At 42.0% G+C, this 26,944-nt stretch overlaps 1 protein-coding gene across 1 annotated transcript in view; it reads left to right on the forward strand.

Annotated features, from left to right (window-relative positions):
- slc7a11 (solute carrier family 7 member 11) overlaps positions 1–26,944 on the forward strand; it is a 199,527-nt gene that overhangs the window by 137,981 nt on the left and 34,602 nt on the right. Inside the window, exons 7-8 of the mRNA XM_055643379.1 lie at positions 15,359–15,482; positions 24,425–24,528. Of these exons, the coding sequence (XP_055499354.1) occupies positions 15,359–15,482; positions 24,425–24,528 (228 nt within the window). The remainder of the gene's footprint in view (positions 1–15,358; positions 15,483–24,424; positions 24,529–26,944) is intronic.

Below are 26,944 nucleotides of genomic sequence, written 5' to 3' on the forward strand. Positions count from 1 at the left end.
TCTCTTGAAAGTATCCAGAGAATCGGTCCCCACCGCCCTCTAAGGCAGAGAACTCCACAGACTCACAACTTGCTGTGTGAAAAAGTGTTTCCTCATCTCCGTTCTAAATGGCTTACCCGTTATTCTTAATCAGTGGCTCCTGGTTCTGGACTCCCCCAACATCGGGAACATGTTTCCTGCCTCTAGCATGTCCAAACCCTTAATAATCTTATATGTTTCAATAAGAAGCCCTCTCATCCTTCTAAACTCCAGAGTATATAAGCCCAGTCCCGCCATCCCGGGAATTAACCTTGTAAATCTACGTTGCACTCCCTCAATAGCAATAATATCCTTCCTCAAGTTAGGGGATAAGTAATTACTCCCCAAGTAATATCCAAGCATGTTGATTTATGCTTACCTATCTTCACAAACTGTTGCCTGTTACTTCTCAACCAAATACCTTCTCAACCAATTCAGCACCACCACCCTCATAACATATCTTTCCAATTTATCAAGTAGTATACTATAATCAATGGTATCAAAAGCTTTTTTTAGATCTATATATACTCCCACTGCATACTTTTTTTGCCTATACAATTAGTAATTTCTTCTTTTAATTTGAATAGCGCCATTTATTTTGATCTGTTTGATCTGAATCCATACTCTCAGTCAGAAATTTGTGCTTCTCAATGAATTTGTCTAGTCTTTCAGTAAAGAGTTTTTTCAGTGTCTTGGAGAATTGGGAAAGTAAGGAAACAAGCCTATAACTTGTGAAGTGGTGTCTATTCCCAATTTTATATAAAGGTACAACTTTTGTAATTTTTATTTTGCTTGAGAATTTACCAGTTAGAAATGACAAGTTACAGATGTGCGTTAGTGGTTTTGCAATACCATCAATGACTTTCTTGACTATTGTCATGTCAATTTCATTCCAGTCAGTAGAAGTTTTGTTCTTACATTTATTTACAATATTCATGATTAGTGTTTTCTTCTACTGGTCTAAAGAAAAATGAGCTTGGGTTTCTTGCTGCATAATCATCATCAGTCCCCTCTTTGGGTGTCTCTGGATCATTGATTTTTTTCAGCCAATTTTGGTCCCACACTTACAAAAAATTGTTGAAACCACTCATCACATCATCCATATTATTTATGGTCATCGTTATTGATGAAATACTGAAGGTAACGAGCTTCTAGATCCATTTCTAATATTGCTGTCTAACACGCCTTTAATGTTGTTTTTATATTTATCTAATATTTCATTATAGTATTCTTTCTTACATATCCTCATATTAGTTAACTTATTTTTATATGTTTTAGATTTCATTTCCGCCTTTTTAGTTCTATACTTTATGAATTCTCTATATAAAGTATTTTGCAATCCCTTTGTAATCCATGGAATATCTGTATATTTTTGTTTTTTGCTGTAATGTTTTATTGGACAGATTTTGTCATGCAATGTTGTGAATATTTTTAAGAATGTTTCTAATGCTTTGTCAATGTCTTCTTCCTCGTTCATTATTCTCCAATCTTGTGACAGTAATTTATTTCTAAATGCATTCAAAGAGTCTTCCGTCCTCACTCGTTTGTATTTCAGATTATCAACATTCTTATCCTTCTTATAGTTACTGTCATAGACTGCAAAAACTGGCAAATGGTCACTGATGTCATTTATTAATAACCCGCTCACTGTATTATCTTCCATAACATTTGTGAATATATTATCTATTACCGTGGCACAGTGAGATGTAATTCGGCTAGACCTAGTGATTTTTGGATATAAGCTCATGCTATATATTGCATTAATAAACTCTACTCTCATGTTGTAATTCTGCTCCTAATCTCATCCCGTTAGTCTGGTTCAGTAAAACATTGAGTCAAGCACTGGATCAACTAAATCTCTTTATTCTCAAACACAAACACACACTTCCCATATGATACCTAACCAACACCGCAAGTCCGATCCTTGCCTACTCGTCCTTGCCCTTCAGCCTCGTGCGAATAGATACCTCCAGATGGTCAGCACATTCCCAAGTGCTACCCTAGAAGATCGACATCGATCCAAGTTCAAGTGAGTTTATTGTCATGTGTCCCTGTATAGGACAATGAAATTCTTGCTTTGCTTAAGCACACAGAAAATAGTAGGCATTTACTACAAAATAGATAAATGTGTCCATATACCATGATATACATATCATGTGGTGTCCCCTCTTATATACAGTATCATAGAAACATAGAAATAGAAAATAGGTGCAGCAGGAGGCCATTCAGCCCTTCGAGCCAGCACCGCCATTCATTGTGATCATGGCTGATCGTCCCCTATCAATAACCCGTGCCTGTCTTCTCCCCATATCCCTTGACTCCACTATCAGACCCGTGGCGCAAAATACATGGGGGGAAGGGGGCAACCCCTACAATCCAATCATAAATAAAGATCATTCAATGCATTAATTGACAGTTCCCTATCCCAATCACAAAATACCCCATTACATTGTCTCTACATAAAGTTTCCAATGGATGACAGTTCCCCTAAGTAAAGAAACATTAACCAGGTAACATAAACAATTCGAGCAAGACTAAATGCCGTGACCAATCACAAGATAATAGTGCAAAGACCATGCAACATAGTTAACAGTGGTATTATAACATACCTTTTCCCCAACCAATCCTGTTCATGCATTTCAGCAAGGCTCAGCTCTTTCTGCAAAACCCTCATACATATTAACAATTGAGGGGACATCAGGACTTCACCCTATGCTTAGCTTCCTCCCAGGACCCAGATATTCTGGAGCCATGAACCTCATGGCTTTGCAGCTTTTGCAGAAAGATGCCAAGCAGGTTTTGCAAAGGCAGAACTCTTCCATTTTGTCACATACTAAATTGGCCAGTATTATCAATGTTATTCATATTTGGATTATGTTGAAATCCCCACAGATGAACATCACCTTTTTGAATGTTTTACCAAAGATTTTTTCCATCCAATCCTTAAATATGTCAATTTTAGATCCCGGTGCTCTATATATACAGCTCACAATTTCTGTTTTCTTCTTTTCCAACAGATTTCTATTGTGATATATTCTAGCACATTATCAACCGCTGTTGTCATGCTTTCCACCACCTTATATTTGAAGCCTGGATCCCACAGTCTCTCACATCCAGTCCATCAGTGTTGAAGATGTTGCAAGTTGTAGTTTTCCCTTCTCTTTATTTGGCCACATGGTTCTCCCCAACCTGTGTATTTTTCCACAGCAGCATCCAGCAGAGAAGGGCAGGGGTAAACCTCAGGTTTCCAACACAGCCATATTGTCAGTAACGCGTCTCCATATTGCTACAAAGGCCCCTATTAGTGTTGGTTCCATGAAGATTCTCACTTGCGAGATTCATGGTCGCATTCAACTTTAAACTTTTAGATCATTCCAGTTTACTGCTGATCTCTGCCACAGTTTGATAGTGACCATGTTGTTAAGGGCTTCGACACACTAGAGGCAGGAAACATGTTACCGATGTTGGGGGAGTCCAGAACCAGGGGCCACATTTAAGAATAAGGAGTAAGCCATTTAGAACGGAGACGAGGAAACACTTTTTCTCACAGAGAGTGGTGAGTCTGTGGAATTCTCTGCCTCAGAGGGCGATGGAGGCAGGTTCTCTGGATGCTTTCAAGAGAGAGTTAGATAGGGCTCTTAAAAATAGCAGAGTCAGGGGATATGGGGAGAAGGCAGGAACGGGATACTGATTATGGATGATCAGCGATGATCACATTGAATGGTGGTGCTGGCTCGAAGGGCCAAATGGCCTGCTCCTGCACCAATTGTCTATTGTCTATTGTCTATTGTCTATTGACCACCGCATTAGAGATGCTCTAGCATTTTGTGTTGACCTATTCTACATTTTCCTTGAACTCCATTCCCTTAATCCTGTTTTCAAATCTTACACCTCCTTATCCACATCTCTCCGTCGCCCCTGACATCAGTCTGAAGAAGGGTCTCGACCCAAAATGTCACCCATCCCTTCTCTCCAGAGGTGCTAACTGTCCCGCTGAGTTACTCCAGCATTTAATGTCTATCTGCATTAGGGAGGTCATGCAAGCTCCACACTCAAGAATTAAAGCCCTCATCCACTTTTCCGTCAGCCCACAGGGAAGGCACTTGCCTGCATTAAAGGTTTCTGCACTGTGCAGGCTGCTATAAAATTATATTATTTATTGTAGAGATCTCTCTGTCAACCATTTACCAACGGGTCCTGGAGGACCCTAGTGCCCCCATGCACTTGAGAACATTCTTCCTATCTTGTTATAGCCTGTCTATCTTAAGGGCCTGTCTCACTTACGTGTCCTTGGCACACAAATTACGTGACCTCGTGGTTGTGTTGAGGCGCACGGGCATCGTATGGCCGCGTGGGGCCGGTCCTCCTTAGAAGAGCGGAGGGGTATAGAGTTGCACGCGACATCGCGCGGGTTCCAAAATTTTTGTAGTGAACAAAATCTTCTCGCGCCAATGGCCTGCCGCAAACTGATGACCAAAGTGGGACAGGCCCAAGACCCTGGCATGATGCAAAGTCTCACCTTCAACAGCAGCAGAAGCAGGCAAACGATCGCCGAGCTCGGCCTGGGGCTCATGGCCGTTGCGGTCCGGATCCACCCCCACTTCTACTCCCAGAGCGGGGCCAAGAAAATTGAAGATAGACACAAAATGCAGGAGTAACTCAGCAGGACCAGCAGCATCTCTGGAGTGAAGCAATAAGTGACGTTTCGGGTCAAGACCCTTGTTTTCAGACTGAAGAAGGGTCTCGACCCGAAACATCATCCATTGCTTCTTTCCAGAGATGCTGCCGGTCCCGTGAATTACTCCAGCTTTGTGTCCATCTTCAAATGACGTCACGCGCTCCAGACGGCTGTGCGTACGCATGTAATCGCGCCCGACATTTGCGGGACCGTCTCGGCTCAACGCGACCACGAGGTTGCATAATTTGCGTGCCAAGGACACGTAAGTGGGACAGGCCCTTAACTCTCTGGAAGCACACTCCCATCCCGTCTCATCATTGCAGTTTCAATTCTTTAGGCAGCTGCATTCATTTTCAGCTGTAAGAGCCACCATTTGTACTACACTATGTCCTGTCAAGGGCTGCTTCTTGAGATTGTAGCTGCTGGTTTAAATGTCTGCAATTGCAAGGTTTTGCAACATATTCAGTAGGTTAGCGCAACTGAAATCGATACAATGCAGGTTTAATGGCCCTGATAGGATTTGTTATCAGGCAACTGAACTCCAGAGAAAGGTTCTGATCTCCCATCTACACTGTGAATGGTTTGATTATAATCATGTATAGTCTTTTGTTAACTGGATAGCATGCGATAAAAAACCTTTTCACTATACTTCAGTACACATGACAATAATAAAATAACCTAAACTATACTGGGCTAAATTATTAAACTCAACTTAAGGTCAAAGAGGTCATAATGATTATGAATTTAATTTGCAAATATAACCAAAGATGGGGATGATATCAGAGGTAATCAGCACAAGGTTTGAATATATATCAAAGGCAGTTGTTTCTAATCCATTAGTGTTGAACTGAATGAAACAGTGGACTAGCAATGCTGCACTGCCAAGTATAGACGTTTAATGGACATAGGTGTTAGTGAGGCAAAGTTAGGTCGAAGATGAAAAGAGTTGAAAACTGATCCCATGCCTGCAGATGTTACTGTTGGGGTTCAGTGTATTAACAAAATAAGGGGAGTCTTTTAAGATTCAGAGTGATGGCAGAGGATCAGAAAGCTACAGGATATGTATTTTTTGGATTTATGTAGGTAGAAATGGGACTGTGCAAAAGCAAAGCTGGACAACAAAGGAAAGAAATTGAACACATGGTTTCATCCCTGGTATGAAATGGTGTTGAAACTGTTAGAAAAATATGGATAGACAATGTGTTGTGGCACTAACATCCATCTTATGGCACAATGAGTGGTGGAGCCATGAATATTTTGTCTGAGAAAAAACATTGCAGAAATGATCAGCATGTAATACCCAAAGATTTATGCTCTACCTTGTGAGTCTCAAATGCTGAAAGCATTTCCTTTCCACACTTCACCAGTGGAAAGAAAGCTGAGTCTGTAATCTGCTGTGCAACTGTGATGGAGGGTGATGGTGGGTTGTGGGTAGGGTTTAGGGATTGCAATTTGGTCAAATTTGCAGCCCACATCACAAATTCCCACACAAAGGCATTACTATGCTAATCCTCCACCCATTTACACATTGGTCAAATGGAGGTATAAAGAGAAATATTATGGAGCTCCCTATAGGTCCTTGGTTTATTGGTGTTTAGTTTAGTTTAGTTAAGCTTAGTTTAGTTTTAGTTTAGTTATTGTCACATGTATTGTGATACACTGAAAAGCCTTTTGTTGCATGCTATCCAGTCAATGAAAAGACTGCAGATGATTACAATCAAGCCGTCCACTATATACAGATACAGGATAAATAGGAATAACACTTAGTGCAAGATAAAGTCCAGTGAAATCCAATTAAAGATAGTCCGAAAGTTTCCATTAAGGTAAATGGTAGATCAGGACCGCTCACTAGTTGGTGAGAGGATTGTTCTCTCGCCTGATAAAAGCAGCATTAAAACTGTTTTGCATAGTTCACACAAATGTGACACCATGCTTTCCAAACTTTATGCATATTTTCCTTTTGTAAAAATAAGAATATTATAGTTGACAACCTGAATACAAAACAGTGATGGGACAGGGTATTTTTTTGAGGAGATAATAATAATTATTAAACATTAAATAATAGTGCACAAGGAAGGGAAACCATTAATGATGTCTGTAATAGAAAGTGGTGCATGTTACAGATTGTTGAATGTTGCACACATGACATTTATGCCGAGTTGCAGAACAATTGTTGACTGATTGCAGTGTTAGACTTCTCACCACATGAGCAAATTATAATAAAAAAGCAGGATACATTTTATTTTATGTGTATTAACTATTGCTAAGATTTATTTGAACTCCATAATTCTTAAACCAAGAGGTTAAATATAGATCGACAAAAGACAAAGCATAGAAATAGGTGATATTTGTAAGCTCCAATAGCTTACTGCTATAACCTGAACTGAAAACCTGTAAGTAACTATCTATCTATCTATCTATCTATCTATCTATCTATCTATCTATCTATCTATCTATCTATCTATCTATCTATCTATCTATCTATCTGTCTATCTATCTATCTATCTATCTGTCTATCTGTCTATCTACCTACCTACCTACCTACCTACCTACCTACCTACCTACCTATCTACCTACCTACCTACCTACCTACCTACCTACCTACCTACCTACCTACCTACCTACCTACCTATCTATCTATCTATCTATCTATCTATCTATCTATCTATCTATTTATCTGTCTATATATCTATAAAACTCTGGGGCTATCCGTCCGGCTGCCGTCCGGATCCCTTTCTGCCTTTTGATTCGTGCCCGATACTCGCAGATGTCCAATCGGAATGGCCGATTTGCATGTACGGCTGCCGGCTGCATTTCTTCCTTTGATTCATTGCCACGCCCAATCCAGACGCTCAATCTCCGAGATCTTTTCCATTCCGGTAGAGATTTCGCTTTTCTTTCTAAGTATCCACTCCTCATTACATTTCATCGTGATGAAGTACACGTTTTTAATCAATTCCTTCTCCCCCCCCACCCCCAAGTATTTCAAAAATAAACTGGTTTCTCCATTTACATGTCAGCTTCCAACACACTTCGAAACAAAGTTGCAAGACAGGAACACTGAACTTTTCACTGTTGCAGCAGGCAGGGGAGGTGCCATTGGATTTTTTTTAAATCCACTGCTGAGGGAGGCAGGGCAGTGCTGGAATCTTACTTTTGAGAATGGCTTCAGTTCCATTGGAGGAGACGGGTGCATGGTGGAATATTGGGTTGGGGGATTACACCATTGGGGGAGCAGACCCAACGGGTCTGCACTTGGTCTAGTATATTACTAAAACTCTCATCTTGTTTGTTATTATGTCTGTGAGTCTGTCTGTCTGTCATGTGATCCTGGAATCATGTCAAAACGGTACACGATTGCCCTACAATTTTTGAACCACATTACTCACCATTGTCCTGTGATGTGTTTTATCAACGTTTCATTCAGATTGATGGTATATTTTACAAGTTATTCACATTTTAAACTTTACAAAATCCAGTTTGAAAAAAATCCCTGAACTTGCACTGGCAGTTAGAACACAATAGAAAGGAAGGACATTAGCTTGGAGGATGTGGAATCAATATGGGTAGAGCTGCAAAACACTAAGGGGCAGAAAACGCTAGTGGGAGTTGTGTACAGGCCACCTAACAGTAGTAGTGGAGTTGTGGATGGCATCAAACAGGAAATTTGAAATGCGTGCAACAAAGGTAAAACAGTTATAATGGATGATATAGATTGGGTGAATCAAACTGGCAAAGGCGCTGAGGAAGAGGATTTCTTGGAATGTATGCGGGATAGTTTTCTAAACCAACATGTAGAGGAACCAACGAGAGAGCAGGCTATTCTAGACTGGGTATTGAGTAATGAGGAAGGGTTAGTTAGCAGTCTTGTTGTGCGTGGCCCCTTGGGCAAGAGTGACCATAATATGGTTGAGTTCTTCATGAGGATATGCAATGGAAGGCATTTAAAGACTACATGGATGAACTACAACAATTGTTCATCCCAGTTTGGCAAAAGAATAAATCAGGGAAGGTAGTGCATCTGTGGATAACAAGGAAAATCAGGCATAGTATCAAAACAAAAGGAAGCATGCAAATTAGCCAGAAAAAGCAGCCTACCAGAGGACTGGGAGAAATTCAGTCCTCCAGAGGAGGACAAAGGGCCTAATTAGAAAAGGGAAAATAGATTATGAAAGAAAACTGGCAAGGAACATAAAAACTGACTGCAAAAGTTTTTATAGATATGTGAAGAGAAAAAGATTAGTTAAAACAAATGTAGGTCCCATGCAGTCAGAAACAGGCGAATTGATCATTGGGAACAAGGACATGACAGACCAATTGAATAACTACTTTGGTTCTGTCTTCACTAAGAAAGACATAAATAATCTGCCGGAAATAGCAGGGGACCGGGGGTCAAATGAGATGGAGGAACTGACTGAAATCCAGGTGAGCCGGGAAGTGGTGTTTGGTAAATTGAATGGATTAAAGGCCGATAAATCCCCAGGGCCAGATAGGCTGCACCCCAGAGTGCTTAAGGAAGTAGCCCCAGAAATAGTGGATGCATTAGTGATAATTTTTCAAAACTCTTTAGATTCTGGAGTAGTTCCTGAGGATTGGAGGGTAGCTAATGTAACCCCACTTTTTAAAAAAGAGAGGGAGAGAAAAAACGGGGAATTACAGACCAGTTAGTCCAACATTGGTAGTGGGGAAACTGCTAGAATCTGTTATTAAAGATGGAACAGCAGCACATTTGGAAAGTGGTGAAATCATTGGACAAAGTCAGCATGGATTTATGAAAGGTAAATCATGTCTGACGAATCTTATAGAATTTTTCGAGGATGTAACTAGTAGAGTGGGAGAACCAGTGGATGTGTTATTTCTGGACATTCAGAAGGCTTTCGACAAGGTCCCACATAAGAGATTAGTATGCAAACTTAAATCACACAGTATTGGGGGTTCAGTATTGATGTGGATAGAGAACTGGCTGGCAGACAGGAAGCAAAGAGTAGGAGTAAACAGGTCCTTTTCACAATGGCAGGCAGTGACTAGTGGGGTACCGCAAGGCTCAGTGCTGGGACCCCAGCTATTTACAATATATATTAATGATTTGGATGAGCGAATTGAATGCAACATCTCCAGGTTTGTGGATGACACAAAGCTGGGGGGTAGTGTTAGCTGTGAGGAGAATGCTAGGAGGTTGCAAGGTGACTTGGATAGGCTGGGTGAGTGGGCAAATGCATGGCAGTTGCAGTATAATGTGGATACATGTGAGGTTATCCACTTTGGTGGCAAAAACAGGAAAGTAGACTATTATCTGAATGGTGGCCGATTAGGAAAAGGGGAGATGCAACGAGACCTGGGTGTCATGTTACACCAGTCATTAAAAGTAGGCATGCAGGTGCAGCAGGCAGTGAAGAAAGCAAATGGTATGTTAGTATTTATAGCAAAAGGATTTGAGCATAGGAGCAGGGAGGTTCTACTGCAGTTGTACAGGGTCTAGGTGAGACCACACCTGGAGTATTGTGTACAGTTTTGGTCTCCTAATCTGAGGAAATACATTCTTGCCATAGAGGGAGTGCAGGGAAGGTTCACCAGACTGATTCCTGGGATGTCAGGACTTTCATATGAAGAAAGACTGGATAGACTTGGCTTGTACTCACTAGAATTTAGAATATTGAGGGGGGATCTTATAGAAACGTACAAAATTCTTAAGGGGTTGGACAGGCTAGATGAAGGAAGATTGTTCCAGATGTTGGGGAAGTCCAGAACAAGGGGTCACACAGTTTAAGGATAAGGGGGAAATCTTTTAGGACCGAGATGAGGAAAACATTTTTCACACAGAGAGTGGTGAATCTCTGGAATTCTCTGCCATAGAAGGTAGTTTTGTACAGTTCATTGGCTATATTTAAGAGGTAGTTAGATGTGGCCCTTGTGGCTAAAGGGATCATGGGGTATGGAAAGAAGGCAGGTAGAGGATACTGAGTTGGATGATCAGCCATGGTCATGTTGAATGGTGGTGCAGGCTCGAAGGGCCTCCTCCTGCACCTATTTTCTATGTTTCTATGTTAGCAGGGTAGGACATCACAATGGGATCTCATTTACATAAACTGCCCGTCAGCAGTGTTCCACTCCACAATTACATCATAATGGGATCTCATTTACATTAAAAACAAACAGCAGCTTCCATCTCACAATAATGTCAAGGGGGGTAGGGAGTGGAGAGGAGAGGAGTTATGGAGGGAATGAAGGAGTGACTGAGGGTAGGGGAAAGGAGAGAGAATGAGAGGTGGGGAGGGGAAAGAAGAGCGAGGGTGAAGAGGAGGGGAGGTAGTGCTAGAGATGAGGGGAAATGAGCCGCACCTGCGCAGTTGGGTGCTATGGGTGAGTGGTGGACTATTGCGTTGGGAGAACACGTTGCATTGGGGGAATGGGTGATTGGTGGAAAATTAAGTTGGGGGAATGGGGCCCAACTGGCCCCACTTGGTCTAGTTGCTTGTTAAAAATGGATTAACTTATCATTTGTAGCATTGACTCAGGGGTGGCACAGAGGCGCAGCGGTAGATTTGCCGCGTTACAGCACCTGGAACACAGGTTGAACCCTGACTATGGGTACTGTCTGTATGGAGTTTGCATGTTCTCCCTGTGACCGCGTGGGTTTCCTCCGGGTGTTCCAGTTTCCTCCCACTTACCAAAGATGTGCAGGTTTGAAGGCTTTTGTAAATTGTCCCTGGTGTGTAGTATAGAACTAGTCCATGTCCTTCTGTGCCTTACTTATCACTTCCGCTGTTGACCTATATCCTGATATTCTGGTATAATTTTAGAGAACCTTCTTTACTGTCAACTATACTTGCCAATTTTGGTGTAATCTGCAAATTTACTTATCATGCCACCTGCAGTCTCAACTAAATCAGTAATATACATGACAAACAATAAAGATCCAAGCAATGATCCCTATGGCATGCCATTGGTCATGGGGCTCCAATTTGAAGATGATCCCTCCACTGTCATCCTCTGACTCCTACCTCTGGGCTAATTTTATACACAATTTAGCAATTCACTGTGGATTCCAAGTGTTCTGAACTTTTATCATAAATAATGCCTTGAAGAATTATGGATTAAGCCATGCATAAAATACATCTGAAAAAGAGTCTAAACCCAAAACATCACCTATCCTTTTTCTCCAGAGATGCTGCCTGACCTGCTGAGTAACTCCAGCACTTTGTGTCTATTTAAAATATATGAGTTTGGTATTTGGCTATCTTTTATCAGGCCCTATTGTAAGTAGCCAGAAACCCACTCCACTTAGTTTCCATCATGCTAAGTTTAATTTTTCTCATTATCATTACCACGGCCCATTTTAAGAGTTGGATGGCTTCTCATTGTGCCAGTTAGTCAACAGACACCAAAAGGCAAAATGTGGCACATACTTGAAATACAAGACAAAAATATAAGGCACTCAGTAGATTGGTCAGTGTCTGTGTTGAAACCAAGAAAGTTAGAGTTTTAAGACGGATATTCCTTCATCTCTTTTGGTCTCCCTTATTTTATCCCTATCAATGTAACCATGAATGCCTCTGCCACTTTAATAGACCGTCTCAATACAATAATATTCACTTTGATTAACATTAATGGACGGGATGGTGTGATTTCCCTTCAAACAGTTGCCCAAACAATAGATTTGATCAGTTTGTACTGTGATTATGCTTGATCTATTTGCAATGAAATTTTAAAGAGCTGGCTGTCATGACAACCTTGAATATAATTATCTATATATGCCACAGAATAATTCATGCAGTGGGAGTGTTTGCTTCAACTTAATTGTTGACATTTAGATAATGAAGAATTCATTGGGAGGTTGGAAAATACAGTTATTGAATTGGAACCATATGTGATTAATTGTCAATTAGTTAAGGCTCAACAGGGAATATTATACACCTTGTCATCTTTTGCCAGCAGGTCTATGTGTGCCCTTTAGATTCGGTAGACTGAAAATCTACAGCTGTTTCATTTTTCTATATCTTCTCAGCAGGGGGCTAACCACACAATTCAGCCTTAAACCTTGTGATGGATTGTGGGGTCGGATTTGGGGAGAACTATTATTGGACTAAAGACCAATTAGGCATTAATGATAGGCTGGTGACTGTTATTTTCTGGTGATAGGGGAGCAGAGGAGAAAAGGCTTAATCCTGTCCCGCTATTCCTTATTAAGGAGTTGTCATGGGTTGCCTTGTAGGCTGTTACTGAGTGCAGCCTGTAATTTCGTATAAGGCGACCAGAATTTTCACCAACTGAGAGCTTTGCAAATGCTCCAAACCTTACCTATCCCTGAGAGTTGACCCTACAAGTTGTCTGAGAATCAAAGAGTGACTATCATTTTTAGCTTTGATATGATGATTTGGTTCGAATTAGCGTCATTGTCAAGGTGAAGTCATGCATGCAGTCATGCAGTCATGTTACATTAATCATGCACATCTATGCTATGCTGCATGCGATTGGGGCAGGGTCTGGAGCTCTACTGCACTCTTCCATAACTCGTTGAGTTGAATTTGTGTTGAGTTGAGTTTATTTTATTGTCACGTGTACCGAGGTACAGTGAAACATTTTTGTTGTGTGCTAACCAGTCAACGGAGACCTCTGTTATAGACACAAAAGTAAAATATGACAGATGTTATAAATTTGAAAGGTAAACAGTGGGAGAGTGGCCTTATACCCTTTGCATCCAGTCCTCAGCTTTACACCGGACAGTTGGATGACTTAGAGATGGCAACTGTATCTTTGCAACAATTGTACATGATGATGTTACAACATTCTTACAAATACATATTTAAGATTATCTTTTAATTAGTTGAATATATTTAAATAATATAACTGATTGTAAAAAAGATATATAAATAGTTCACAGACCATTGATAGAAACAAATGATTGAATGTTGACATGATTTTCCAGTTATTGGGCTCAAGGCTTCAAAGCCTTATGTCTTATCACAGCTCTGCTTTCCAGAATGCTTCTCCTGTGCAGAGGGTAAAAAGATACAAAGTACTGAAACTCAGCGGGTCAGGAGAACATCAATAGGTAATGTTTCAGGTTAGGACTAATTTTCAGACTGATTGAAGCATGTGGAGGTGGAGGTAGGAACGGGGATGAAGGAGGGGCAGGATAAAGCCTGGATAGTTATAGATGGATATGGTGGGGGGGGGGGGGGGGGGGGGGAGAGTTGATAGACAGATGGCTAGACACAGAGATAGGAAGTCAAAAGGTGTGAGATAATGATAGAATTATGAAGCCAGAGGAAGGAATATAGGTGGAAGGGAGGGGGATGGGTCATGAGGGAAGAATAGATGCATGGCCAGTTTGAGCACAGGGAAGGTTTAGGGTATAATGGGGACGGGGGATGACGTTAGTTACATAAAACTAGAGAATTCACTTTTCATACGGTTGGATTATAGAAACTCTGCAGATTGTGAAGTGTTGTCCTCCATTTAGCATGTGGTTTAACTGACCAGTGAATTCAGAAAAAAGTAACCAATTGAATCCTGGGCAGGCGATAGTTTTGGATCAATCCAACCCATTAACTTGAATTTCAGAATTAGGTGTTGCTTGTTACTTATGGAAAGCATTAAACTGAACAACTGAAAACCTCTACAATTTGAGTGCCAATTCCTGTCTGCAGCCATTGAAATATTGTGCACTGTCGAACAATGTCTTAGAATATGCCTACATTAAATAAAAGATGGAATTTGTTGAAACAGATTAACAATTACTCAGGATAATAGATTTTAGTTACACCTCATTCATTGGGGGGATGTATAACACAGCTATAACATGGGAATCATCATCCTCTGGGATGCACAAAGAAGCAATGCTTGCAAATTTATGTTTGAGACCATTGAGAAATTTTGTTCAAACCTTTGTTTGTTTGAATGACATTAAAGGCATTCTAATTCTAATTCTAATTCTAATCAGGTCATTTGAGTGATACATACATACATCTCTGAAGTATTGAGCGAGCTGAACAAGGAAGTCAATTTTCTTATTGTCTCCTAGTGAAGTACAAGCCAACAGAAGGAAATAAATTAGCATGCTGATGCTGCTTCTGGTAAACAAGTATTTGGTTAAACCAAAACCCATCAATGTTAGATAAACTCATTGCTTATGAAAATCTATGGCAATGATTGCAATGCAGTGCAACAGATATTACTGACTAAAACTGAATATGCATAATGATCATAGAACAACTGAATGCATGTGTTGTACAACTGAATAAGCTTGTAGTATACAACATCATGAGAATGAAAACAATACAACTGAGCAAAATTATGAGTGTACTATTGAATTCATATAATGATTATTATGTAAATGAAAAAAACAAATGATTATGGAATAACTGAACGCCTTAATTACAGCATTTCTGAAAACATAATAGTTATACTATTGAAGAAAACATAATAATGATAGGACAACATTCATTCCAATATAAAATAAGATCATGCTTTTGATATAATGGACAGGAATTAATAACAATTAGCTATTGTATGCACGGTGTTTGATTATTTGTATTACTAAAACAGTTTGTGCAAATAATAACTCAATATAACAATAGTCTGCTTGAGAAAATATTTACCTTACATAACAAGACTTTAGAGTGTTCAGTGAAAAAATGTAAAATTGTATTTTTCTTTCAGAAATATACCTCGTGCTATCTGCATTTCAATGGTGGTGGTCACTGTTTGCTATATTTTAACAAATGTAGCCTATTTTGCCGTAATGAGTCCTGAAGAGCTTTTGGCCTCTGATGCAGTAGCTGTGGTAAGTAATATCAACCTTAACAAATCAAATTTATGCAAATAAATTGCATTTTCTGTACTCATCTGAGGTTCTGTTTAAGCAGAAGGTTGGCTCGCAAAAATGTGACTTTATTGAAAACATTATTTATATATATATTTTTGTACTTTAATTTGCAAACAAATGCAGCACAAATCACTAATAGAAACATAGAAACATAGAAAATAGGTGCAGGAGTAGGCCTTTTGGCCCTTCGAGCCTGCACCGCCATTCAATATGATCATGGCTGATCATCCAACTCAGTATCCTGTACCTGCCGTCTCTCCATACCCCCTGATACCTTTAGCCACAAGGGCAACATCTAACTGCCTCTGGCAGGGAGTTCCGGAGATTCACCACTCTCTGTGTAAAAAATGTTTGTCTCATCTCGGTCCTAAAGGATTTCCCCTTTATCCATAAACTGTGACCCCTTGTCCTGGACTTCCCCAACATCGGGAACAATCTTCCTGCATCTAGCCTGTCCAACCCCCTAATGAATCATGTGCAAAAATAGAAGCAAATATGAAGTGTGGATTCACTGACAATAGGGTGACAAGATTTGGAAGATAAAAACTCAGCTCCATTACAATAATAGAGAATCCATAAAATGGTCTGAAGAAGGGTCTCAACCCAAAACGTCACCCATTCCTTCTCTCCAGAGATGCTGCCTGTCCCGCTGAGTTATTCCAGCATTTTGTGTCTACCAAAAAATTGACTTCCAGTTAACAAAATTGGAAGGAGCTGTACACTTAACTGGACATCTCAAAGGCCGTTGCAGTGTAACTTGCAACTTTGAGCATGGAATCATTAGGCCTCAATCTTCTCCAGACCAACCCATTACAGACAGCAAGTATGAAGAATATTGTAGCCCGCATTGACATAGTTCATGTGTAAGAAGGAACTGCAGATGCTGGTTAAAACCGAAGATAAACACAAAAACCTGGAGTAACTCAGCGGGACAGGCAGCATCTTTGGAGGAAAGGAATGGGTGAGTTTTGGGTCGAGACCCTTCTTCAGACTGGTGTTCATGATTATAGTTTACGACCTAGTGGCTTTAATGAAATTAAAACACTGATCAAGCATATGGAAGGCATATAAAGAAAAATGCAGGCTGAAAGTCTTTGATTATGTCTCAGACACTTCAAATAATTTTATTTTATTTTATTTCTTGAGTTCTCACCACTTACACCCTACTGTCCCACCAACCTGAAACTCTTCCTTATGTACAACATCCAGTGGCCCTACTCTACAAATTATACACTGACAGTTTTTGTCTTTTATGTTCAATGCATTGCCATTGAATATGTAGTGTCTGTTTGCATATAAAATCAACCTTTGTGAGCACACAAAATTCAAGACTACAATTATTCAAGGGAAGTGGCAAGCTGAAGAAAATCAAAAGGAAAATCGCTGCTGTCCTCATTCCGGGCAATTGATTTCCGAATGGTCGATGATACTCAGGCAATTGCTCACTCCAGCAAAATAATATAAAGGGGACCAAAAATGAAAGGAATCCATTTTAACTTTCTGCACACCTATCAAAGCATTACAGTTCAACTATTTTTTTTAAAACATTGATTGGAAGGTGTTTTCTTGCATTTATAAAAAAAAACGATGTGCTTATCAAAGTGAAAGATGTGGATTTGTACTTGGTGTCAGCACTTTACAGCCAGGTCAGGTGTACTGTGGATTAGAAGTAAAATAAATTTCCTCCATCACTGCTCTATATATGAATGTAACTGCAATCTGAGAAAGTACCTCATGGATCAACATGACCTTTTCCATTTCTCACGTCACTTATCCATATATCCTTTCAAAATGGATTGGCGGTTATAGGCTGTTGAAATGCAGACCGTTTTGATTGTGCTCTCAGGCGGACTTGAAATTATATTTAAACTGCTGTCTTCCTATTGTTAATGATTAGCAAATTAACAAAGATGTTATCAACAATGTTATCAAACAGCACTTGCTCACTAGCTATCTGGCACTTCCATCCCAGAGATCCCACCACCAAGCTCAATTGTATTCATGCATTGCCCATCTGCTGAATGATTAGCATGCATGAAAAGCTTTTCACTGTACCTGGGTACATATAGCAATAAGCTAAACTAAGCTAATGGTTTCTGTGTTGGAGCTCCCGTGTGGTGTCCACGTCAGAGGTCCCCCATGGTCTTCATGTCAGAGCTTGGACATGGGCTGTGCGTGGTTTCAATGTCACATGACAATAAATTAAGCTGAATTGAACTGAACTAATCTTCGCATCTTCACCCCTTTCCACCTTCTGCGGAGACCGCACCCGCTGCAGTTCTTTGGTTCACTCATCCCTTCCCACCAAACCACCCTCTTCCCCAGGTGGTTCTGTCTCCAACTACAAGAGATGTAGCACCTGTCCCCCGACCTCTGCCCTCACATCCATCCAGGGACTCCGCAATACTTTCAAGTTGGACAGAGGCTCACGTGCACCATCTTTAACCTCATCTAGTGCATTGAGTGTTCCCAATGTGGCCTAATTTACATCGCCGAGAACAAAACTAGGCGACCATTTCACCCACCACTTGTTCTTGTCCAGAAACTTAATAGAATCAACAACAATTATAAAATAATGGGTTAGGTGATGATCATTGCACTTTGATACCCGAAAACCTTTCCACAAGGTACAACCCAGCAGTATGATAGAAATGTCTTCATTTTCCTGTATGGAACAATATAATTGCTATGATACTATAGAAGTTGGAAATCATGTAAAATAAAATAGATTGTTGGCAACACTGCCAACGCTCTATACAGCCAAGAATTCTTGACCAGCAGATAGACTTCATTAAGAGTTCCATAGTTCTATCTGGGACATATGACAATAAAACAGTTGTGAAAAACTTCTGTCTACTTCAGCTGAGGTCACTGGTGCATACCCAAAACAAGCTATAGACTCTATATTCATGTCGATATCTTGTGCATTACAACTACCTTTGAGAACTTTAGCTATGTTTAGTATTTCTTCAAGATCTTTGTTAGCTAAAATCACTCTCTCACATTTTCCTTGCATGTCTTTACATATATCGCTAGGAACTTTACGAATATCGTCAGGTACTTTGTTGAAAACCTGCAAGTTATTCATTAATGTTTCGCCACATTCCTCAAGGGAAGTGATAGCTTGTGGAAAGTTTGCAAAATTGGAAGCAATAAACACAAGATTGCGGTGAAGGGCATTTTTCTGCATGATTTCAATAACGATCCTGACTGCATCAGATTCTTCTTCTCCAAAACAGTTGACGATTTATTTTATCTTTTCAAAATTTGCAGCATAGTAGAGTACAGCAGAAATTCGTGTACCCCATCTAGTCAAAACAGGCTGAGGAGGTAGCGGAATCTTGGGTGCCAATTCTTTGAACAACTGCACACGTGACGGTGCTTTGAGGAAGATTTTCTTAACATTGGAAACTAGGCGATCAACATTTGGAAACAAGCTACGTATGTGCTTGGCAATTCTATGAAGTCCTTCAGCTAAGCATATTAAATGCAACATTTTGGGGAATAAAACTTTAAGTCACAAAGAGAACAACATTCTCATGTTTTATACCTTCTGGCCAAAGTGCAGCAAGTGAAGATGTAAAAAACTGAGCAATAGTTGAGCTGTTTGACTTCTCCAATACTTCCGCTGTCAACAAATACTCCTTTGATGGTTGACCTGCGTCCAGTGTACCGATGACCACATTGGCAACATATCTCCCCACAGCATCGGTTGTCTCGTCTATTGAGATCCATATTTTGTTGCATGCAACTTCATCCCTAATTTTCTGCACAACAATGTTGAAGTTGCTGTCAACATAATTTTTTTCCGTAATGATGACTTGCTTGGTATATGTTCCTCTGTGTATTCCTCTAAAAAGCCTCTGAGAGATTGGTTTTCCAATTTCTACAGTGGAATTCCAGCTTCAATGAATGCCTTGCACAGATCACTCGAAAACTCAGATTTGCAACTGGAGCCAGCAGTAAATGTAGTGAGGAGCCAAGCTTGGGTATTTCACGGGTAGTCTACAACCCAGCGGTATCAACATTAACCTCTAATTTTAAATAGCCCTTGTCTTCTCCCTCCTCCCCCTCCCCTACCCAGCTCTCCATCTAGTCCTACTGTCTCTGCCTCTTCCTTTCTTTTTCATGCCCCCCCCCCTCCCACATCAGTCTGAAGAAGTGTCTCGACCCAAAACATTAACTATTCCTTCTCTCGATAGATGCGGCCTCACCTGCTGAGTTTCTCCAGCATTTTTTGTCTATCTTTGATTTTCCAGCATCTGCAGTTCTTTCTTAAATAGATTTTGGAGAAGACTGAACCAGCGGGCAGCGGCACGAACAAATTCATGATTGACGGTGGCGCCCCCGGTTTCGCCCCGGTGTTGCAAGTTTTCTTGTAAGTTATACTATGTTAACACGTTAATAATAAAATTAATATTAAGGTGTTAACATAGAAAATGTCATTGTAATCATGGTAGAATAGAAAAGATAGCACGACCATTTGGCAAAACGGCAAAAAAAGGCTGATTTTGGCACTCAATCGTGAAAAAGGCATTATCCTGGTCAAAAAAGGCACGGCATTTAAGTCAAAATCTTGGCTCTAATTATGAGTAAGCAATGAATTGTGGTCTTGTAACTGATTGATGTCATTTGTCATAGAACAATACAGAATAGTGTATATTTTTTATGAACATACTTCTGCCACTGTTATTTATTCAGATCGTATATTTATTGCATTCCTCACATCAGATTAAGCTGTTAGAATAGAATAGAATAGAATAGAATAGTTTATTTATTGTCATTGTAACATGAACCATGTACAACAAAATTTAAAAATGTCAGCCAGTCAGTGCACCATTCAAACATTTCTAAAAGCTAACGATACATACAAGATAAAATATTAAAAGATAAACAACTAAAATAAATATCATGAAAATAGCACGCATAAACACCCAACCCTCCATCCTTGTGTCGATTTCACAGTGTACTACAGTCCCTTAGTATGTATCGCCCCTGCGTTCCTTGGCGGCTACATTTTGTGCTTTTATAGCAGTGGGGTAAAAACTGTTTTTAAGTCTGTTTGTCCTTGTCCTTGTAGATCTGTACCGTCTGCCTGACGGCAACAGTTCAAACAGGGAGTGTCCAGGGTGGGAAATGTCCTTTATAATACTCTGGGATTTTTTGATGCAGCGGGAACTGTGTAAGTCCTCCAAGGTAAGGAGAGGGCAGACGACAATCCTCTGGGCGTTGTCAATGGCCCTCTGGAGCGCTTTCCTCTGAGCCGCTGTGCAGCTGGTGTACCATACGCATACACAGTATGTTCGGATGCTCTCAATGGAGCACCGATAAAAGGACAGCAGCAGTCTCTCTCTGATTGATGTTATTCTTCCTGAGCACCCTCAGGAAGTGCAGTCTCTGCTGAACCTTTTTCAGCAGCGCAGTGGTGTTCACGCTCCACGTCAGGTCCTCCTCAATATGGATTCCCAGGAAGCGGAAATCCGCCACCCTCTCCACACAGTCCCCTCTGATAATCAATGGTACTATGTCCATTTTATTCTTCCTAAAGTCTATTATTATTTCCTTTGTCTTTAAGGTGTTGAGGAGCAGGTTATTTTCTTCACACCACACTGTCAGCTGCTCCGCCTCATCCCGGTAGGCGTACTCGTCCCCCCCGGAGATGAGTCCCACCACCGTAGTGTCATCCGCAAATTTGACAATGGTGTTGCTGTGGTGGGCAGGGGTGCAGTCATGTGTGTAGATGGTGTAGAGCAGGGGGCTCAGTACGCAGCCCTGTGGGGAGCCGGTACTGAGGCTGAGGGCCGTGGATGTATGATGGCCCACTCTGACTCTCTGGCTGCGACCCGACAGGAAGCTATTTATCCACATGCAGGTGGAGTGTGGAAGTCCCAAGTCCCCCAGTTTGTCCACAAGTTTGTGGGGAAGGATGGTATTAAAAGCAGAGCTATAGTCCACAAAGAGCATCCGCACGTAGCTCCCCCGCTGCTCCAGGTGAGACAGTGCAGCATGGAGAGCTGTGGCTACAGCGTCCTCTGTAGATCTATTTGCTCTGTACGCAAACTGGTGGGGGTCAAAGCTTCGGGGCAGGAGTGATGTGATATGACCCCGGACCAGTTTTTCAAAACACTTCATCACCACTGATGTGAGTGCAACTGGCCGGTAGTCGTTGAGGCTGGAGATGTTGGTTTTTTTGGGCAAGGGGACTATGGTGGAGGACTTCAGACAGGGTGGAACAGTGGACTAGGCCAGAGACTGGTTAAAAATCCTCGTACAGACTCCAGCCAGCTGGTCTGCGCAGTCCTTCAACACGCGTCCAGAGACGCCGTCAGGTCCAGTAGCCTTCCTTGGATTGATGGCCCGCAGCGTGCGCCTCACCTCATGCTCCTCTATCTTGAGGGTTAGGCTGCTGTGGACCATGTGCTGTGATGTGGCTGTCTCGGGTGGCTCCACTTCAAAGCGAGCAAACAAGTGGTTCAGCTCCTCTGCCAACGAGGCGGCACCTTCAACAGCTCCAAGGTTGGTCTTATAGTTGGTGAGATACTGGATCCCCTGCCACACTTGCCTGTTGTTGTTACTGTCTAGGTGGTCCTCTATCTTCCTCCTGTAGTTTGATTTGCCCTCTCTGATGCCTCTCTTCAGGTTAGCTCGGGCCGTGCTGTATAAAGCCCTATTGCCATACCTAAAAGCGGTGTTCCTCTCTTTCAACAGCCGCTGGACCTCCTGGGTCATCCAGGGCTTCTGGTTGGGGTAGACCCGGATGCGTTTGTCCACTGTGACAGTGTCCATGCAGTTTTTAATGTAACACAGTACACTGTCTGTGAACACCTTCAGGTCCCGGTGTTCAAACACCTCCTAGTTTGTCCTGTCGAAGCAGTCCTGCAGCTGCTGAGAAGCACCATCAGGCCAGGTTGTGATGGTCTTTGTAATAGTAGGAGCGGTTTTCCTGAGGGGGGCATATGCAGGAATTAAGAGCAGGGTATTATGGTCCGACTGACCCAGGTGTGGTAGTGGTCTAGCCCTGTAGCCCAGCTTGATGTTGGAGTAGACCTTGTCCAGTGTGTTAGCTCCTCTTGTAGCACATTTAACATGCTGGTAGAATTTGGGCAGCATTTTCTTCAAGTCCGTGTGATTAAAGTCCCTTGCTATGATGTGAACACCGTCAGGATATATGCTCTGTTGACTGCTAATGCTACCATACAAATATCCGATAGCCGAGTTAGCATTAGCATCCGGTGGTATGTACACAGCAGTTATCATGACAACAGTAAACTCTCTAGGGAGATAAATGGGCCTGCATTTAACAGTCACATACTCCAGGTTTGGGGAGCAGTGACTGTCCACAATCACTGTGTTTGTACACTAGGTGTTGTTCACGTACACACAGAGCCCTCCATCTCTGCTCTTACCAGAGTCTCTTGTCCTGTCATGACGCTGTGCTGTGTAGCCTGCTAGCTCGATAGCAGAGTCCGGAATGAAAGAATGAAGCCAGGTCTCCGTGATCAACAGGATACTGCTGTCCTTCACGACGTTGTTAGCTGCAGTCTGTAGCCTCAGTTCATCCATCTTGTTAGCTGTTTCTTTGCTCATTTCTACAAGTATGAGGGTTATGTTTTTGCAGATTTCTCACAGTAGGTAGAAGACCAGTGGTGTAGGAATTAACTTCTATCTGTCCTTCTTCTGATCCCATGAATGGGTGTTATTAAAATACTTCATGCTCACACATATTCTGTCTTAACAGTGATCAGCACTCTACTAATGTGCAATAGCACAAAAAATCCCCCTCCTCATTCCCAAACCCCCCCCCCCCCCAATATTCTGTAATGAGCCACGTGGCCTCAAGTAAAGGGGCTGTCCCACTTGGGCAACCTAATCCGCGAGTCCAGAAGAGTGTCTTCGACCTTTAATCTTGAGGGCACTCGCCTGGAAAGCCTTGAGCTGGAACGACTGTCCACGTTGAAACAGTGAGCTGGATCGACCAACCGCACACACACACACACACACACACACACTCACACACATCGCAAAGGCGGAGGCCAGGAAAGCGGGGAGCGCTGTCTGAAATTCTCACCTGCGATGAAGAAGAAGGTGATACGGCTGTAGAGTGTAATGTAAGTTCGCAGGGGGGGGGGGGTGGGGGAGAGAAGGGGGGAGAAGGGAAAAGAGGGGGAAATAGGGGGGAAGAGGGGGAGAGAAGGGGAGAGAAGGAGAGAGAGAAGGGGGGGGGGGGGAGAAGAGGAGGAGAACTTTTAAGAAGTTTAATAAAGTTTAGTGGGCATTTTACCTACCGGTAGGTCTTCCTTGGGCCTGAAAACTCCAATGAGCCAATCAAAATGCCCGGTCGGCGAAGGAGATTGCCTACGGCTGCCCTCGACTGCCTGTAAGTAAATAGCGACCCCACTCCACTCACCACGAGTTAAAAAAACCCATGCCGACCAAATTTTATTCTCGGAAAATGTTTCAACATACTAAAAGTTTTTCCGCGACCTAACTGAGGCCACGAGTATTCGGGAACTTCCCTCGAGCATGAAGGAGAGTTCCAGCGCGACCTCCTAGGACCACGTGTTGACCATGCTGTGAGGTTGTAGGTCGAAGACACTCTTCTAAACTCGCAGATTAGGTCGCCCATGTGAGACAGCCCCTCAAGTCACACAAGACTGACAGCAAATTCTTATTGATTCATCTTGAAAGGATAAAAAGGCACTTTGCTAAAGGTGTTCAGTGAAATGAATTTTGATAATTTTGTAGGTGATTGCACTGGTTGCTGTGGGAGACTGGGCCCTGCTGCAAAAAATATTATGATCATTTTTTTTTCTTAAATCAATTGCAGCTGTAATTGTGAATATAATTAGTTCAGTAATTAACTGTGCAAAATTGATTTTAACTACAGTATGATTGATTAGACCTTTGCAGAACGACTGATGGGAAAATTCTCTGTAGCAGTGCCAATTTTCGTAGCTCTTTCCTGCTTTGGCTCTATGAATGGAGGTATCTTTGCAGTTGCCAGGTAAGAATTCCATCATTTTTATTTAGCTTGATCCAACCACTGATGAGGGCTAACATGGGACTGAGGACATTTTTATATCCACAAGCAAATGTGCCACTTCACAAAATATCATATAAAACATCCATTAAAGTAACAGGGAGCAATACATGTTTGTACAGTATCATAGCTGGAAAATATGCCAGATTTTGCAAACTATGATCTTCAATCCTAGAATCACTGTGCATGATGTCCCCTTCTCTACCCTGTTCATTTTCTGATGGCTCTAGTGCATACAACTGTCATGGCAGCCTGAAGCATCCCCAATTTAAGCAACTTAGTGACAACAGGTCCTCGATCACCATTGTCAGATAACTTGCCTTAAAGTGCCCCTGAAAGGTTTGATAGTCAGCAAAGCCTATAAACAGCTTAGCAAGCTATAAAACCTCTGTGATTTTTGTCAGCTTTAAAAGACCTTATAGTATTGTAAATAATTGAACACACTAAACACCTTTCTTTTGATAAACAGTTTAATACACCAATAAACATTTAAGCATGAATCATTTAAAAACATTAAAGCAAAGTGAAATAATGGGAAAAAGAGGCAAACACACACACAGTCAAACATGCACTCAGTTAAACACACATAGACAGTCGAACACACACAGTCAAACACACACCCACAGTCAAAAACGCACACACATACACCATATAACCATATAACAATTACAACATGGAAACAGGCCAGCACACCAAAAGCTTTCTTTACCACCCTATCGACATGAGATTCCACTTTCAGGGAACTGTGCACAGTTATTCCAAGATCCCTCTGTTCACCTGCATTCTTCAATTCCCTACCATTTAAATTAGATTAGATTAGATTAGACTTTATTAATCCCCTTATTCAGGGGAAATTCAGATGTCCTTGCAGCACACTAATAAAAATACAACATAGTATTCATGAAGAAATTCAACACCAAAACATAAAAACATCCCCCCACAGTGATTCCTACTGTGGGGGAAGGCACAAAGTCCAGTCCCCATCCTCTTGTCCACCCAAAGTCGGGCCTATTGAGGCCTCCACAATAGCTGCCACGGCGCCCGATGTTCTCGCCGGGTGATGGTACTCCGGCGTCGGGAGAACCCCCAGCGGCTTGGGGTGCCAGGAACGGCTGCCTTTCCACCGGAGTCCACGGCTTCCAAGCCAACAGACCACGCCAGACGGAGCTCCGCACACTGGCGATCTCGGTGAGAGATCCCAGGCTCCGGGATGTAAAGTTCAACGTCGCAGCTGGCCGCTCCGCAGAACCGCGGCTCCACGATATTTTCATCGGCGGTCCCAGCATACTGTAGTCCCAGCGCGGCGACCCAGGAAAGGCATCGCCCGCTCCACGACAGCGCTCCAGTGCTGCGCTGCCGCCAAAGCCGATGTTGTGCGCCGCTGCCAAAGCCGAGGTTCTGGCCAGGTCCCCTCAGGGAAACGTCGCTCCAGGACCCGCTGGTAGGCCGCGAGGACAGGTCGAAGACGCTGCTCGGAGGAAGGCAACCCCTCCGACCAGGTAGTGAGTTGGAAAAGCAGTGTCCCCCTTCCCCCCCACCACCCTCCACACATAAAAAGATTTAGACCCCCTGACTGTACACTTAACGAACTAAAAATAATTAAAAAGAAGGGAAAAAAAACGGACAGCTGCAGGACAGGCAGCCGTTCAAGACAGCGCCTCCTCTAGGATTTACCATGTACGTCCTATTTTGATTTGTCCTGCAAAGATGTAGCACCTCACACTTATCAGCATTAAACTCCATCTGCAATCTTTCAGCCCACTCTTCCAACTGGCATAAATCTCTCTGTAGACTTTGAAAATCTACTTCATTATCCACAACCCCACCTATCTTAGTATCATCTGCATACTTACTAATCCAATTTACCACACCATCATCCAGATCATTGACGTACATGACAAACAACAGTGGACCCAACAAAGATCCCTGTGGCACCCCACTAGCCACTGGCCTCCAACCTGACAAACAACCATCCACCATTACTCTCTGGCATCTCCCATGCAGCCACTGTTGAATCCATCTTGCTACTCCACCATTAATAACCAACCATTGAACCTTCTTAACCAACCTTCCGTGAGGAACCTTGTCAAAGGCCTTACTGAAGTCCATATACACAACATCCACTGCTTTACCCTCATCAATTTCCTGAGTAACCTCTTCAAAAAATTCAAGAACCTTCCTGGCACAAATCCATGTTGACTGTTCCTAATCAGACCCTGTTTATCCAGATGCTTATATATATTATCTCTAACTATCCTTTCCATTAATTTGCCCACTTCTGACGTCAAACTAACAGGTCTATAATTGCAAGGTTTACTCTTAGACCCCTTTTTAAACACCGTCAAACACACTCACACAGTCAAACACATTCACACAGTCA

This window comes from Leucoraja erinacea, chromosome 1 (assembly GCF_028641065.1).
Source record: "Leucoraja erinacea ecotype New England chromosome 1, Leri_hhj_1, whole genome shotgun sequence".
Classification (NCBI taxonomy): domain Eukaryota; kingdom Metazoa; phylum Chordata; class Chondrichthyes; order Rajiformes; family Rajidae; genus Leucoraja; species Leucoraja erinaceus.